General features: G+C 44.1%; 1 protein-coding gene across 1 annotated transcript; it reads left to right on the forward strand.

The window, feature by feature from the left end:
- The first annotated feature begins 727 nt into the window (after positions 1–727).
- On the forward strand, positions 728–1746 carry LOC145790393 (uncharacterized). The gene is made up of 2 exons (XM_082868123.1): positions 728–1299; positions 1668–1746. Exons 1-2 carry the CDS (start codon positions 728–730, stop codon positions 1744–1746), a joined length of 651 nt encoding a protein of 216 aa, XP_082724249.1.
- The last annotated feature ends 16805 nt before the right edge of the window (positions 1747–18551 follow it).

The raw sequence follows: 18551 nt of genomic DNA on the forward strand, positions 1-18551 counted from the left end.
ATGGTCACAGCGCAAAATAGCGCGATGCGCAAGATAGCGCGATAAAATGCATGCAAAATGCAAGTAATGTGCAAAAAACAATGCGTTGGTGCGCAATATAGCGCGATAAAATGCATGCAAAATGCAAGTAATGTGCAGAAAATAGTGCGATGAGTGAGCAAGATAGCGCGATAAAATACATGCAAAATTCAAGTAATGTGCCGAAAAAAGTGCGATGACGTGCGCAAGATAGCGAGACAAAATGCATGCAAAATGCAAGTAATGTGCAGAAAACAGTGCGATGAGGTGCGCATGATAGCGCGATAAAATGCATGCAAAATGCAAGTAATGTGCCGAAAAAAGTGCGATGAGGTGCGCAAGATAGCGCGACAAAATGCATGCAAAATGCAAGTAATGTGCAGAAAACAGTGCGATGAGGTGCGCAAGATAGCGCGACAAAATGCATGCAAAATGCAAGTAATGGTCACAGCGCAAAATAGCGCGATGCGCAAGATAGCGTGATAAAATGCAGGTAACGTGCAGAAAACAGGGCAGAGTGTTTGCATTGGTTCCAGGAGATGTGCAAAATGCAGCAACAGTGGTGTCAAGTACATTTATGGTTCACGGTCATTCTGCTTCTATCTTATTTGACTCTGGCTCTACTCATTCCTTTGTGTCAAAATTATTTGCACAAAACTTAGATAAAACCGAAGAAACGTTGTCTTATATGTTATGTGTATCTTCACTTATGGGAGATTCTGTGCCTTGTGCTTCTGTTTATTGTGGTTGTGAACTCGAGCTTGGGGATGTCCGGGTTTATGCCAATCTGTTACCTCTCGACATGACTTATTTTGATATTATTCTGGGAATGGATTGGTTGGGTGAATATGGTGCAACGATAGATTGTCTAACTAAACGAGTCAGTTTCCACCCTCCGGGACAAGTAGAGTCTACCTTACAAGGGCATGGCGTAATTTCTCCACCTTATTTGATCTCGGCAGCAAAGGCATGTAAATTAATTCAAAAAGGGTGTCAGTGGTATTTATGCAGTGTTTTGGAGGGGCAAGTAGTGAAAGGAACTGTTGACATGATTCCAATTGTGTGTGAATTTCCGGACGTCTTTCCTGAAGAATTACCAGGGCAGTTGATAGACCGTGAAATTGAGTTTACCATTGAAGTAGCACTGGGAACTCAACCCATTTCAAAGACTCCGTATAGAATCTCGCCAGTTGAGATGAAGGAATTGAAAATGCAGTTGCAGGATTTATTGGACAAGGGGTTCATCCGTCCGAGTGTGTCTCCGTGGGGTGCACCAGTTCTGTTTGTAAAGAAGAAGGATGGAACACTCCGGCTTTGTATTGACTATAGGGAACTTAATAAAGTCACAATCAAAAATAAGTATCCATTACCAAGGATTGACGACCTGTTTGACCAGCTGCAGGGGGCACAAGTCTTTTCCAAAATTGATCTACGGTCTGGGTACCATCAATTAAAGGTCAAGGATGATGATGTTGAGAAGACAGCTTTTCGAACCCGGTACGGTCATTATGAATTTTTGGTTATGCCATTCGGAGTTACTAACGCGCCAGCAGCTTTCATGGATTTGATGAACCGTGTGTTCCAGCCCTATTTGGATGACTTTGTAGTGGTCTTTATTGATGATATTCTCATCTACTTGAAAAATGCAGATGCTCACGAGCATCATCTTCGAGTGATCCTTCAAACCCTCCGGGAAAAGAAATTGTACGCAAAACTGAAGAAATGTGAATTCTGGCTACTCGAGGTGGCATTTCTGGGGCATATCATCACAAAGGAAGGAGTTTCTGTTGATCCACACAAGATTGAGGCAATCGTAAATTGGCCAACTCCTACTGATGTGACTGAGGTGCGTAGTTTTATGGGGTTAGCTGGTTATTACGGAAGATTTGTCCAAGATTTTTCTAAAATTGTTGTGCCACTTACACAACTAATACGAAAGGGAGTCGCATTCGAATGGTCAGAGGAACGAGAATCTGCTTTCCAGGAGTTGAAGACAAGGTTGACAACAGCACCAGTTTTGGCCTTACCATCTGGTAGATAGAGTTATCTACCAGTAGCGCGATGCGCAAGATAGGGCGATAAAATGCATGCAAAATGCAAGTAATGTGCAGAAAACAGTGCGATGAGGTGCGCAAGAAAGCGCGATAAAATGCATGCAAAATGCAAGTAATATGCAGAAAATAGTGCGATGAGGTGCGCAAGACAGTGCGACAAAATGCATGGAAAATGCAAGTAATGTGCAGAAAACAGTGCGATGAGCTGCGCAAGATAGCGCGATAAAATGCATGGAAATTGCAGAAAACGTGCAGACAACAGTGCGATGAGGTGCGCAAGATACTGCGACAAAATGTATGCAAAATGCAAGTAATGTGCAGAAAACAGTGCGATGAGATGCGCAAGATAGCGCGATAAAATGCATGCAAAATGCAGGTACTGTGCAGAAAACAGTTCGATGAGGTGTCCAAGATAGCGCGATAAAATGCATGCAAAATGCAAGTAATGTGCAGAAAACAGTGCGATGAGGTGCGCAAGATTGCGCGATAAAATGTTTCCAAAATGCAAGTAATGTGCAGAATACAGTGCGATGAGGTGCGCAAGATAGCGCGACAAAATGCCTGCAAAATACAAGTAGTGGTCACCGCGCAAAATAGCGCGATGCGCAAGATAGCGCGATAAAATGCATGCGAAATGCAAGTAATGTGCAGAAAACAGTGCGATGAGGTGCGCAAGATAGCGCGATAAAATGAATGCAAAATTCAAGTAATGTGCAGAAAACAGTGCGATGAGGTGCGCAAGATAGCGCGATAAATTGCATGCAAAATGCAAGTAGTGTGCAGAAAACAATGCGATGAGGTGCGCAAGATAGCGCGATAAAATGTATGGAAAATGCAAGTAATGGTCACAGCGCAAAATAGCGCGATCCGCAAAATAGCGGGATAAAATGCATGCAAAATGCAAGTAATGTGCAGAAAAAAGTGCGATGAGGTGCGCAAGACAGCGCGACAAAATGCATGCAAAATGCAAGTAATGTGCAGAATACAGTGCGATGAGGTGCGCAAGATAGCGTGACAAAATGCATGCAAAATGCAAGTAGTGGTCACAGCGCAAAATAGCGCGATGCGCAAGATAGCGCGATTAAATGCATTCAAAATTCAAGTAATGTGCAGAAAACAGTGCGATGAGGTGCGCAAGACAGCGCGATAAAATGCATGCAAAATGCAAGTAATGTGCAGAAAACAGTGCGATGAGGTGCGCAAGATAGCGTGACAAAATGCATGGAAAATGCAAGTAATGTGCAGAAAACAGTGCGATGAGGTGCGCAAGATAGCGCGATAAAATGCATGCGAAATGTAAGTAATGTGCAGAAAACAGTGCGATGAGGTGCGCAAGATAGCGCGATAAAATGCATGCCAAATTCAAGTAATGTGCAGAAAAACAGTGCGATGAGGTGCGCAAGATAGCGCGATAAAATGCAAGCAAAATGCAAGTAATGTGTAGAAAATAGTGCGATGAGGTGCGCAAGATAGCGCGATAAAATGCATGGAAAATGCAAGTATTGTGCAGAAAACAGTGCGATGAGGTGCGCAAGGTAGCGCGATAAAATGCTTGCAAAATGCAAGTAATGGTCACAACACAGTGCGATGAGGTGCGCAAGATAGCGCGACAAAATGCATGGAAAATGCAAGTAATGGGCAGAAAATAGTGCGATGAGGTGCGCAAGATAGCGCGATAAAATGCAAGGTAAATGCAAGTATAGTGCAGAAAACAGTGCGATGAGGTGCGCAAGATAGCGCGATAAAATGCATGCAAAATGCAAGTAATGGTCACAGCGCAAAATGGCGCGATGCGCAAAATAGCGTGACAAAATGCATGCAAAACGCAAGTAATGTGCCGAAAAAAGTGCGATGAGGTGCGCAAGATAGCGCGACAAAATGCATGCAAAATGCAAGCAATGTGCAGAAAACAGTGCGATGAGGTGCGCAAGATAGCGCGACAAAATGCATGCAAAATGCAAGTAATGGTCACAGCGCAAGAGAGCGAGATGCGCAAGATAGCGCGATAAAATGCATGCAAAATGCAAGTAATGTGCAGAAAACAGTGCGGCGAGGTGCGCAAGATAGCGCTATAAAATGCATGCAAAATGCAAGTAGTGTGCAGAAAACAGTGCCATGAGGTGCGCAAGATAGCGCGATAAAGTGTATGGAAAATGCAAGTAATGGTCACAGCGCAAAATAGCGCGATGCGCAAAATAGCGTGATAAAATGCATGCAAAATGCAAGTGATGTGCAGAAAAAAGTGCGATGAGGTGCGCAAGATAGCGCGACAAAATGCATGCAAAATGCAAGTAATGTGCAGAAAACAGTGCGACGAGGTGCGCAAGATACTGCGACAAAATGCCTGCAAAATGCAAGTAATGGTCACAGCGCAAAATAGCACGATGCAAAATATAGCACGATAAAATGCATGCAAAATTCAAGTAATGTGCAGAAAATAGTGCGATGAGGTGCGCAAGATAGCGCGACAAAATGCATGCAAAATGCAAGTAATGTGCAGAAAACAGTGCGATGAGGTGCGCAAGATAGCGCGATAAATTGCATGCAAAATGCAAGTAGTGTGCAGAAAACAATGCGATGAGATGCGCAAGATAGCGCGATAAAATGTATGGAAAATGCAAGTAATGGTCACAGCGCAAAATAGCGCGATCCGCAAAATAGCGGGATAAAATGCATCCAAAATGCAAGTAATGTGCAGAAAAAAGTGCGATGAGGTGCGCAAGACAGCGCGACAAAATGCATGCAAAACGCAAGTAATGTGCAGAATACAGTGCGATGAGGTGCGCAAGATAGCGTGACAAAATGCATGCAAAATGCAAGTAGTGGTCACAGCGCAAAATAGCGCGATGCGCAAGATAGCGCGATTAAATGCATTCAAAATTCAAGTAATGTGCAGAAAACAGTGCGATGAGGTGCGCAAGACAGCGCGATAAAATGCATGCAAAATGCAAGTAATGTGCAGAAAACAGTGCGATGAGGTGCGCAAGATAGCGTGACAAAATGCATGGAAAATGCAAGTAATGTGCAGAAAACAGTGCGATGAGGTGCGCAAGATAGCGCGATAAAATGCATGCGAAATGCAAGTAATGTGCAGAAAACAGTGCGATGAGATGCGCAAGATAGCGCGATAAAATGCATGCCAAATTCAAGTAATGTGCATAAAAACAGTGCGATGAGGTGCGCAAGATAGCGCGATAAAATGCAAGCAAAATGCAAGTAATGTGTAGAAAACAGTGCGATGAGGGCAAGATAGCGCGATAAAATGCATGGAAAATGCAAGTATTGTGCAGAAAACAGTGCGATGAGGTGCGCAAGGTAGCGCGATAAAATGCTTGCAAAATGCAAGTAATGGTCACAACACAGTGCGATGAGGTGCGCAAGATAGCGCGACAAAATGCATGGAAAATGCAAGTAATGGGCAGAAAATAGTGCGATGAGGTGCGCAAGATAGCGCGATAAAATGCAAGGTAAATGCAAGTATAGTGCAGAAAACAGTGCGATGAGGTGCGCAAGATAGCGCGATAAAATGCATGCAAAATGCAAGTAATGGTCACAGCGCAAAATGGCGCGATGCGCAAAATAGCGTGACAAAATGCATGCAAAACGCAAGTAATGTGCCGAAAAAAGTGCGATGAGGTGCGCAAGATAGCGCGACAAAATGCATGCAAAATGCAAGCACTGTGTAGAAAACAGTGCGATGAGGTGCGCAAGATAGCGCGACAAAATGCATGCAAAATGCAAGTAATGGTCACAGCGCAAGAGAGCGAGATGCGCAAGATAGCGCGATAAAATGCATGCAAAATGCAAGTAATGTGCAGAAAACAGTGCGGTGAGGTGCGCAAGATAGCGCGATAAAATGCATGCAAAATGCAAGTAGTGTGCAGAAAACAGTGCCATGAGGTGCGCAAGATAGCGCGATAAAGTGTATGGAAAATGCAAGTAATGGTCACAGCGCAAAATAGCGCGATGCGCAAAATAGCGTGATAAAATGCATGCAAAATGCAAGTGATGTGCAGAAAAAAGTGCGATGAGGTGCGCAAGATAGCGCGACAAAATGCATGCGAAATGCAAGTAATGTGCAGAAAACAGTGCGACGAGGTGCGCAAGATACTGCGACAAAATGCCTGCAAAATGCAAGTAATGGTCACAGCGCAAAATAGCACGATGCGAAATATAGCACGATAAAATGCATGCAAAATTCAAGTAATGTGCAGAAAATAGTGCGATGAGGTGCGCAAGATAGCGCGACAAAATGCATGCAAAATGCAAGTAATGTGCAGAAAACAGTGCGATGAGGTGCGCAAGATAGCGCGATAAATTGCATGCAAAATGCAAGTAGTGTGCAGAAAACAATGCGATGAGGTGCGCAAGATAGCGCGATAAAATGTATGGAAAATGCAAGTAATGGTCACAGCGCAAAATAGCGCGATCCGCAAAATAGCGGGATAAAATGCATGCAAAATGCAAGTAATGTGCAGAAAAAAGTGCGATGAGGTGCGCAAGACAGCGCGACAAAATGCATGCAAAATGCAAGTAATGTGCAGAATACAGTGCGATGAGGTGCGCAAGATAGCGTGACAAAATGCATGCAAAATGCAAGTAGTGGTCACAGCGCAAAATAGCACGATGCGCAAGATAGCGCGATTAAATGCATTCAAAATTCAAGTAATGTGCAGAAAACAGTGCGATGAGGTGCGCAAGACAGCGCGATAAAATGCATGCAAAATGTAAGTAATGTGCAGAAAACAGTGCGATGAGGTGCGCAAGATAGCGTGACAAAATGCATGGAAAATGCAAGTAATGTGCAGAAAACAGTGCGACGAGGTGCGCAAGATAGCGCGATAAAATGCATGCGAAATGCAAGTAATGTGCAGAAAACAGTGCGATGAGGTGCGCAAGATAGCGCGATAAAATGCATGCCAAATTCAAGTAATGTGCATAAAAACAGTGCGATGAGGTGCGCAAGATAGCGCGATAAAATGCAAGCAAAATGCAAGTAATGTGTAGAAAACAGTGCGATGAGGGCAAGATAGCGCGATAAAATGCATGGAAAATGCAAGTATTGTGCAGAAAACAGTGCGATGAGGTGCGCAAGGTAGCGCGATAAAATGCTTGCAAAATGCAAGTAATGGTCACAACACAGTGCGATGAGGTGCGCAAGATAGCGCGACAAAATGCATGGAAAATGCAAGTAATGGGCAGAAAATAGTGCGATGAGGTGCGCAAGATAGCGCGATAAAATGCAAGGTAAATGCAAGTATAGTGCAGAAAACAGTGCGATGAGGTGCGCAAGATAGCGCGATAAAATGCATGCAAAATGCAAGTAATGGTCACAGCGCAAAATGGCGCGATGCGCAAAATAGCGTGACAAAATGCATGCAAAACGCAAGTAATGTGCCGAAAAAAGTGCGATGAGGTGCGCAAGATAGCGCGACAAAATGCATGCAAAATGCAAGCAATGTGCAGAAAACAGTGCGATGAGGTGCGCAAGATAGCGCGACAAAATGCATGCAAAATGCAAGTAATGGTCACAGCGCAAGAGAGCGAGATGCACAAGATAGCGCGATAAAATGCATGCAAAATGCAAGTAATGTGCAGAAAACAGTGCGGTGAGGTGCGCAAGATAGCGCGATAAAATGCATGCAAAATGCAAGTAGTGTGCAGAAAACAGTGCCATGAGGTGCGCAAGATAGCGCGATAAAGTGTATGGAAAATGCAAGTAATGGTCACAGCGCAAAATAGCGCGATGCGCAAAATAGCGTGATAAAATGCATGCAAAATGCAAGTGATGTGCAGAAAAAAGTGCGATGAGGTGCGCAAGATAGCGCGACAAAATGCATGCGAAATGCAAGTAATGTGCAGAAAACAGTGCGACGAGGTGCGCAAGATACTGCGACAAAATGCCTGCAAAATGCAAGTAATGGTCACAGCGCAAAATAGCACGATGCGAAATATAGCACGATAAAATGCATGCAAAATTCAAGTAATGTGCAGAAAATAGTGCGATGAGGTGCGCAAGATAGCGCGACAAAATGCATGCAAAATGCAAGTAATGTGCAGAAAACAGTGCGATGAGGTGCGCAAGATAGCGCGATAAATTGCATGCAAAATGCAAGTAGTGTGCAGAAAACAATGCGATGAGGTGCGCAAGATAGCGCGATAAAATGTATGGAAAATGCAAGTAATGGTCACAGCGCAAAATAGCGCGATCCGCAAAATAGCGGGATAAAATGCATGCAAAATGCAAGTAATGTGCAGAAAAAAGTGCGATGAGGTGCGCAAGACAGCGCGACAAAATGCATGCAAAATGCAAGTAATGTGCAGAATACAGTGCGATGAGGTGCGCAAGATAGCGTGACAAAATGCATGCAAAATGCAAGTAGTGGTCACAGCGCAAAATAGCACGATGCGCAAGATAGCGCGATTAAATGCATTCAAAATTCAAGTAATGTGCAGAAAACAGTGCGATGAGGTGCGCAAGACAGCGCGATAAAATGCATGCAAAATGTAAGTAATGTGCAGAAAACAGTGCGATGAGGTGCGCAAGATAGCGTGACAAAATGCATGGAAAATGCAAGTAATGTGCAGAAAACAGTGCGATGAGGTGCGCAAGATAGCGCGATAAAATGCATGCGAAATGCAAGTAATGTGCAGAAAACAGTGCGATGAGGTGCGCAAGATAGCGCGATAAAATGCATGCCAAATTCAAGTAATGTGCATAAAAACAGTGCGATGAGGTGCGCAAGATAGCGCGATAAAATGCAAGCAAAATGCAAGTAATGTGTAGAAAACAGTGCGATGAGGGCAAGATAGCGCGATAAAATGCATGGAAAATGCAAGTATTGTGCAGAAAACAGTGCGATGAGGTGCGCAAGGTAGCGCGATAAAATGCTTGCAAAATGCAAGTAATGGTCACAACACAGTGCGATGAGGTGCGCAAGATAGCGCGACAAAATGCATGGAAAATGCAAGTAATGGGCAGAAAATAGTGCGATGAGGTGCGCAAGATAGCGCGATAAAATGCAAGGTAAATGCAAGTATAGTGCAGAAAACAGTGCGATGAGGTGCGCAAGATAGCGCGATAAAATGCATGCAAAATGCAAGTAATGGTCACAGCGCAAAATGGCGCGATGCGCAAAATAGCGTGACAAAATGCATGCAAAACGCAAGTAATGTGCCGAAAAAAGTGCGATGAGGTGCGCAAGATAGCGCGACAAAATGCATGCAAAATGCAAGCAATGTGCAGAAAACAGTGCGATGAGGTGCGCAAGATAGCGCGACAAAATGCATGCAAAATGCAAGTAATGGTCACAGCGCAAGAGAGCGAGATGCGCAAGATAGCGCGATAAAATGCATGCAAAATGCAAGTAATGTGCAGAAAACAGTGCGGTGAGGTGCGCAAGATAGCGCGATAAAATGCATGCAAAATGCAAGTAGTGTGCAGAAAACAGTGCCATGAGGTGCGCAAGATAGCGCGATAAAGTGTATGGAAAATGCAAGTAATGGTCACAGCGCAAAATAGCGCGATGCGCAAAATAGCGTGATAAAATGCATGCAAAATGCAAGTGATGTGCAGAAAAAAGTGCGATGAGGTGCGCAAGATAGCGCGACAAAATGCATGCGAAATGCAAGTAATGTGCAGAAAACAGTGCGACGAGGTGCGCAAGATACTGCGACAAAATGCCTGCAAAATGCAAGTAATGGTCACAGCGCAAAATAGCACGATGCGAAATATAGCACGATAAAATGCATGCAAAATTCAAGTAATGTGCAGAAAATAGTGCGATGAGGTGCGCAAGATAGCGCGACAAAATGCATGCAAAATGCAAGTAATGTGCAGAAAACAGTGCGATGAGGTGCGCAAGATAGCGCGATAAATTGCATGCAAAATGCAAGTAGTGTGCAGAAAACAATGCGATGAGGTGCGCAAGATAGCGCGATAAAATGTATGGAAAATGCAAGTAATGGTCACAGCGCAAAATAGCGCGATCCGCAAAATAGCGGGATAAAATGCATGCAAAATGCAAGTAATGTGCAGAAAAAAGTGCGATGAGGTGCGCAAGACAGCGCGACAAAATGCATGCAAAATGCAAGTAATGTGCAGAATACAGTGCGATGAGGTGCGCAAGATAGCGTGACAAAATGCATGCAAAATGCAAGTAGTGGTCACAGCGCAAAATAGCACGATGCGCAAGATAGCGCGATTAAATGCATTCAAAATTCAAGTAATGTGCAGAAAACAGTGCGATGAGGTGCGCAAGACAGCGCGATAAAATGCATGCAAAATGTAAGTAATGTGCAGAAAACAGTGCGATGAGGTGCGCAAGATAGCGTGACAAAATGCATGGAAAATGCAAGTAATGTGCAGAAAACAGTGCGATGAGGTGCGCAAGATAGCGCGATAAAATGCATGCGAAATGCAAGTAATGTGCAGAAAACAGTGCGATGAGGTGCGCAAGATAGCGCGATAAAATGCATGCCAAATTCAAGTAATGTGCATAAAAACAGTGCGATGAGGTGCGCAAGATAGCGCGATAAAATGCAAGCAAAATGCAAGTAATGTGTAGAAAACAGTGCGATGAGGGCAAGATAGCGCGATAAAATGCATGGAAAATGCAAGTATTGTGCAGAAAACAGTGCGATGAGGTGCGCAAGGTAGCGCGATAAAATGCTTGCAAAATGCAAGTAATGGTCACAACACAGTGCGATGAGGTGCGCAAGATAGCGCGACAAAATGCATGGAAAATGCAAGTAATGGGCAGAAAATAGTGCGATGAGGTGCGCAAGATAGCGCGATAAAATGCAAGGTAAATGCAAGTATAGTGCAGAAAACAGTGCGATGAGGTGCGCAAGATAGCGCGATAAAATGCATGCAAAATGCAAGTAATGGTCACAGCGCAAAATGGCGCGATGCGCAAAATAGCGTGACAAAATGCATGCAAAACGCAAGTAATGTGCCGAAAAAAGTGCGATGAGGTGCGCAAGATAGCGCGACAAAATGCATGCAAAATGCAAGCAATGTGCAGAAAACAGTGCGATGAGGTGCGCAAGATAGCGCGACAAAATGCATGCAAAATGCAAGTAATGGTCACAGCGCAAGAGAGCGAGATGCGCAAGATAGCGCGATAAAATGCATGCAAAATGCAAGTAATGTGCAGAAAACAGTGCGGTGAGGTGCGCAAGATAGCGCGATAAAATGCATGCAAAATGCAAGTAGTGTGCAGAAAACAGTGCCATGAGGTGCGCAAGATAGCGCGATAAAGTGTATGGAAAATGCAAGTAATGGTCACAGCGCAAAATAGCGCGATGCGCAAAATAGCGTGATAAAATGCATGCAAAATGCAAGTGATGTGCAGAAAAAAGTGCGATGAGGTGCGCAAGATAGCGCGACAAAATGCATGCGAAATGCAAGTAATGTGCAGAAAACAGTGCGACGAGGTGCGCAAGATACTGCGACAAAATGCCTGCAAAATGCAAGTAATGGTCACAGCGCAAAATAGCACGATGCGAAATATAGCACGATAAAATGCATGCAAAATTCAAGTAATGTGCAGAAAATAGTGCGATGAGGTGCGCAAGATAGCGCGACAAAATGCATGCAAAATGCAAGTAATGTGCAGAAAACAGTGCGATGAGGTGCGCAAGATAGCGCGATAAATTGCATGCAAAATGCAAGTAGTGTGCAGAAAACAATGCGATGAGGTGCGCAAGATAGCGCGATAAAATGTATGGAAAATGCAAGTAATGGTCACAGCGCAAAATAGCGCGATCCGCAAAATAGCGGGATAAAATGCATGCAAAATGCAAGTAATGTGCAGAAAAAAGTGCGATGAGGTGCGCAAGACAGCGCGACAAAATGCATGCAAAATGCAAGTAATGTGCAGAATACAGTGCGATGAGGTGCGCAAGATAGCGTGACAAAATGCATGCAAAATGCAAGTAGTGGTCACAGCGCAAAATAGCACGATGCGCAAGATAGCGCGATTAAATGCATTCAAAATTCAAGTAATGTGCAGAAAACAGTGCGATGAGGTGCGCAAGACAGCGCGATAAAATGCATGCAAAATGTAAGTAATGTGCAGAAAACAGTGCGATGAGGTGCGCAAGATAGCGTGACAAAATGCATGGAAAATGCAAGTAATGTGCAGAAAACAGTGCGATGAGGTGCGCAAGATAGCGCGATAAAATGCATGCGAAATGCAAGTAATGTGCAGAAAACAGTGCGATGAGGTGCGCAAGATAGCGCGATAAAATGCATGCCAAATTCAAGTAATGTGCTTAAAAACAGTGCGATGAGGTGCGCAAGATAGCGCGATAAAATGCAAGCAAAATGCAAGTAATGTGTAGAAAACAGTGCGATGAGGGCAAGATAGCGCGATAAAATGCATGGAAAATGCAAGTATTGTGCAGAAAACAGTGCGATGAGGTGCGCAAGGTAGCGCGATAAAATGCTTGCAAAATGCAAGTAATGGTCACAACACAGTGCGATGAGGTGCGCAAGATAGCGCGACAAAATGCATGGAAAATGCAAGTAATGGGCAGAAAATAGTGCGATGAGGTGCGCAAGATAGCGCGATAAAATGCAAGGTAAATGCAAGTATAGTGCAGAAAACAGTGCGATGAGGTGCGCAAGATAGCGCGATAAAATGCATGCAAAATGCAAGTAATGGTCACAGCGCAAAATGGCGCGATGCGCAAAATAGCGTGACAAAATGCATGCAAAACGCAAGTAATGTGCCGAAAAAAGTGCGATGAGGTGCGCAAGATAGCGCGACAAAATGCATGCAAAATGCAAGCAATGTGCAGAAAACAGTGCGATGAGGTGCGCAAGATAGCGCGACAAAATGCATGCAAAATGCAAGTAATGGTCACAGCGCAAGAGAGCGAGATGCGCAAGATAGCGCGATAAAATGCATGCAAAATGCAAGTAATGTGCAGAAAACAGTGCGGTGAGGTGCGCAAGATAGCGCGATAAAATGCATGCAAAATGCAAGTAGTGTGCAGAAAACAGTGCCATGAGGTGCGCAAGATAGCGCGATAAAGTGTATGGAAAATGCAAGTAATGGTCACAGCGCAAAATAGCGCGATGCGCAAAATAGCGTGATAAAATGCATGCAAAATGCAAGTGATGTGCAGAAAAAAGTGCGATGAGGTGCGCAAGATAGCGCGACAAAATGCATGCGAAATGCAAGTAATGTGCAGAAAACAGTGCGACGAGGTGCGCAAGATACTGCGACAAAATGCCTGCAAAATGCAAGTAATGGTCACAGCGCAAAATAGCACGATGCGAAATATAGCACGATAAAATGCATGCAAAATTCAAGTAATGTGCAGAAAATAGTGCGATGAGGTGCGCAAGATAGTCCGACAAAATGCATGCAAAATGCAAGTAATGTGCAGAAAACAGTGCGATGAGGTGCGCAAGATAGCGCGATAAATTGCATGCAAAATGCAAGTAGTGTGCAGAAAACAATGCGATGAGGTGCGCAAGATAGCGCGATAAAATGTATGGAAAATGCAAGTAATGGTCACAGCGCAAAATAGCGCGATCCGCAAAATAGCGTGATAAAATGCATGCAAAATGCAAGTAATGTGCAGAAAAAAGTGCGATGAGGTGCGCAAGACAGCGCGACAAAATGCATGCAAAATGCAAGTAATGTGCAGAATACAGTGCGATGAGGTGGGCAAGATAGCGTGACAAAATGCATGCAAAATGCAAGTAGTGGTCACAGCGCAAAATAGCGCGATGCGCAAGATAGCGCGATAAAATGCATGCAAAATGCAAGTAATGTGCAAAAAACAATGCGTTGAGGTGCGCAATATAGCGCGATAAAATGCATGGAAAATGCAAGTAATGTGCAGAAAATAGTGCGATGAGTGAGCAAGATAGCGCGATAAAATACATGCAAAATTCAAGTAATGTGCCGAAAAAAGTGCGATGAGGTGCGCAAGATAGCGAGGCAAAATGCATGCAAAATGCAAGTAATGTGCCGAAAAAGGTGCGGTGAGGTGCGCAAGATAGCGCGACAAAATACATGCAAAATGCAAGTAATGTGCAGAAAACAGTGCGATGAGGTGCGCAAGATAGCGCGACAAAATGCATGCAAAATGCAAGTAATGGTCACAGCGCAAAATAGCGCGATGCGCAAGATAGCGCGATAAAATGCATGCAAAATGCAAGTAATGTGCAAAAAACAATGCGTTGAGGTGCGCAATATAGCGCGATAAAATGCATGCAAAATGCAAGTAATGTGCAGAAAATAGTGCGATGAGTGAGCAAGATAGCGCGATAAAATACATGCAAAATTCAAGTAATGTGCCGAAAAAAGTGCGATGACGTGCGCAAGATAGCGAGACAAAATGCATGCAAAATGCAAGTAATGTGCAGAAAACAGTGCGATGAGGTGCGCAAGATAGCGTGATAAAATGCATGCAAAATGCAAGTAATGTGCCGAAAAAAGTGCGATGAGGTGCGCAAGATAGCGCGACAAAATGCATGCAAAATGCAAGTAATGTGCAGAAAACAGTGCGATGAGGTGCGCAAGATAGCGCGACAAAATGCATGCAAAATGCAAGTAATGGTCACAGCGCAAAATAGCGCGATGCGCAAGATAGCGTGATAAAATGCATGCAAAATGCAGGTAACGTGCAGAAAACAGGGCAGATTGTTTGCATTGGTTCCAGGAGATGTGCAAAATGCAGCAACAGTGGTGTCAAGTACATTTATGGTTCACGGTCATTCTGCTTCTATCTTATTTGACTCTGGCTCTACTCATTCCTTTGTGTCAAAATTATTTGCACAAAACTTAGATAAAACCGAAGAAACGTTGTCTTATATGTTATGTGTATCTTCACTTATGGGAGATTCTGTGCCTTGTGCTTCTGTTTATTGTGGTTGTGAACTCGAGCTTGGGGATGTCCGGGTTTATGCCAATCTGTTACCTCTCGACATGACTTATTTTGATATTATTTTGGGAATGGATTGGTTGGGTGAATATGGTGCAACGATAGATTGTCTAACTAAACGAGTCAGTTTCCACCCTCCGGGACAAGTAGAGTCTACCTTACAAGGGCATGGCGTAATTTCTCCACCTTATTTGATCTCGGCCGCAAAGGCATGTAAATTAATTCAAAAAGGGTGTCAGGGGTATTTATGTAGTGTTTTGGAGGGGCAAGTAGTGAAAGGAACTGTTGACATGATCCCAATTGTGTGTGAATTTCCGGACGTCTTTCCTGAAGAATTACCAGGGCAGTTGATAGACCGTTAAATTGAGTTTACCATTGAAGTAGCATTGGGAACTCAACCCATTTCAAAGACTCCGTATAGAATCTCGCCAGTTGAGATGAAGGAATTGAAAATGCAGTTGCAGGATTTATTGGACAAGGGGTTCATCCGTCCGAGTGTGTCTCCGTGGGGTGCACCAGTTCTGTTTGTAAAGAAGAAGGATGGAACACTCCGGCTTTGTATTGACTATAGGGAACTTAATAAAGTCACAATCAAAAATAAGTATCCATTACCAAGGATTGACGACCTGTTTGACCAGCTGCAGGGGGCACAAGTCTTTTCCAAAATTGATCTACGGTCTGGGTACCATCAATTAAAGGTCAAGGCTGATGATGTTGAGAAGACAGCTTTTCGAACCCGGTACGGTCATTATGAATTTTTGGTTATGCCATTCGGAGTTACTAACGCGCCAGCAGCTTTCATGGATTTGATGAACCGTGTTTTCCAGCCCTATTTGGATGACTTTGTAGTGGTCTTTATTGATGATATTATCATCTATTCGAAAAATGCAGATGCTCACGAGCATCATCTTCGAGTGATCCTTCAAACCCTCCAGGAAAAGAAATTGTACGCAAAACTGAAGAAATGTGAATTCTGGCTACTCGAGGTGGCATTTCTGGGGCATATCATCACAAAGGAAGGAGTTTCTGTTGATCCACACAAGATTGAGGCAATCGTAAATTGGCCAACTCCTACTGATGTGACTGAGGTGCGTAGTTTTATGGGGTTAGCTGGTTATTACGGAAGATTTGTCCAAGATTTTTCTAAAATTGCTGTGCCACTTACACAACTAATACGAAAGGGAGTCGCATTCGAATGGTCAGAGGAACGAGAATCTGCTTTCCAGGAGTTGAAGACAAGGTTGACAACAGCACCAGTTTTGGCCTTACCATCTGGTAGATAGAGTTATCTACCAGTAGCGCGATGCGCAAGATAGGGCGATAAAATGCATGCAAAATGCAAGTAATGTGCAGAAAACAGTGCGATGAGGTGCGCAAGAAAGCGCGATAAAATGCATGCAAAATGCAAGTAATATGCAGAAAATAGTGCGATGAGGTGCGCAAGACAGCGCGACAAAATGCATGGAAAATGCAAGTAATGTGCAGAAAACAGTGCGATGAGCTGCGCAAGATAGCGCGATAAAATGCATGGAAATTACAGGAAACGTGCAGACAACAGTGCGATGAGGTGCGCAAGATAGTGCGACAAAATGTATGCAAAATGCAAGTAATGTGCAGAAAACAGTGCGATGAGATGCGCAAGATAGCGCGATAAAATGCATGCAAAATGCAGGTACTGTGCAGAAAACAGTTCGATGAGGTGTGCAAGATAGCGCGATAAAATGCATGCAAAATGCAAGTAATGTGCAGAAAACAGTGCGATGAGGTGCGCAAGATTGCGCGATAAAATGTTTGCAAAATGCAAGTAATGTGCAGAATACAGTGCGATGAGGTGCGCAAGATAGCGCGACAAAATGCCTGCAAAATACAAGTAGTGGTCACAGCGCAAAATAGCGCGATGCACAAGATAGCGCGATAAAATGCATGCGAAATGCAAGTAATGTGCAGAAAACAGTGCGATGAGGTGCGCAAGATAGCGCGATAAAATGAATGCAAAATTCAAGTAATGTGCAGAAAACAGTGCGATGAGGTGCGCAAGATAGCGCTATAAATTGCATGCAAAATGCAAGTAGTGTGCAGAAAACAATGCGATGAGGTGCGCAAGATAGCGCGATAAAATGTATGGAAAATGCAAGTAATGGTCACAGCGCAAAATAGCGCGATCCGCAAAATAGCGCGATAAAATGCATGCAAAATGCAAGTAATGTGCAGAAAAAAGTGCGATGATGTGCGCAAGACAGCGCGACAAAATGCATGCGAAAATGCAAGTAGTGGTCACAGCGCAAAATAGCGCGATGCGCAAGATAGCGCGATTAAATGCATTCAAAATTCAAGTAATGTGCAGAAAACAGTGCGATGAGGTGTAGGAACCCACATTTTATGTTCTCATCATGTTCATGAGCATCTGTGTGATTATGACTTGTTAAGTTGCATGTGTGTGTGTGTGATTTTGTAAGTCGGCCTTCGGTAATCTCGGATTACTGGCCATCACGGCACCAAACTACTAGGGGCGGTTTGGGGGCGTGACAGAATGGTATCAGAGCACGAGATCCTTATAGTACGTTATTCACACACTTCGAGTCCTAAAGAGCATAGGATGTCCCCTAGGAGAATGTTAGGATTGCAACATGTTGCTTGCTACTTGACAAGGTGTGCATCGTCTTGGCATGAACATTTTGTTACACCAGCATGATCATACTCTCTTGCATACATGTTTCTTTGTTCATTTTGTTTAAGTGTCACATCCTGCATACCCCCAGCATCATGAGGAGAGGTAGACCTCCAGTTGGCCGAGATCATTCCGAGGATAGATTGGAGAGACTGGAAAGGTTAGTCGAAGGCTTGGTTCGTGAGCTGAGACAACCGAGGCCACAGGATACTGGTACCACCTCTACCCAGGCCGAGCAGACCAATGGCCGATATGCAGCTCCGCCTCCACCTCCTCTAGTACCACAAGTGCCTCCGCAGCAAGCTTTGTATGGGAACGACACGATAACCCTGATCAGAGAGTTCAAGAAAATGAAACCGCCAAGATTCCAAGGGGGCATAGAACCAATGAAAGCCGAGGCGTGGGTTTTAGAAATGGAGAAGCTGTTTGAAATTTTCCCCAGTACAGACGCTCAGAAGGTATCTCTGGTAGCGTTCACGTTAGACGACGACGCCCGCAGGTGGTGGATGATGGTTCGAGAAAGTAATCCGGGTTTGACTTGGGCCAAATTCCTGGAGTTATTCTACAACAAACATTTTCCCCTTAGCGTCCGAGACCGAAAGACCACGGAGTTTCAGAATCTGATGCAAGGAAACAAGACAGTCGCAGAATACGATCGTGCCTTTACTGAACTGGCGAGATATGCGCCTCATATGGTTGACGACGAATACCGCAAGGCGAGAAAGTTCGAAAGTGGGTTACGTGGACCGATACAAGACAGGGTCAATATGCTCAATATGCCGACATACGCTGGAGTACTGGACAAGGCCATCCTGGCTGAAGCTAATTTAAACTGATACCAGAGTTCAAGTGAGGGTCAGAGGAAAAGACAGAATTATGACAATCGCCGAGTTCCGTTCAATGCC

Source organism: Camellia sinensis, chromosome 5 (genome assembly GCF_055761805.1).
Source record: "Camellia sinensis isolate YWXY chromosome 5, ASM5576180v1, whole genome shotgun sequence".
NCBI classification, from domain to species: Eukaryota; Viridiplantae; Streptophyta; class Magnoliopsida; order Ericales; family Theaceae; genus Camellia; species Camellia sinensis.

Bases quoted from the DNA above. Each gene is read 5' to 3' on its own strand.
- LOC145790393 (XM_082868123.1), top strand. From the start codon at position 728: ATGGGAGATTCTGTGCCTTGTGCTTCTGTTTATTGTGGTTGTGAACTC. The intron at 1,300-1,667 runs GTTTGTAAAGAA...TGAAAAATGCAG, and splicing joins CCGTGGGGTGCACCAGTTCT to ATGCTCACGAGCATCATCTT.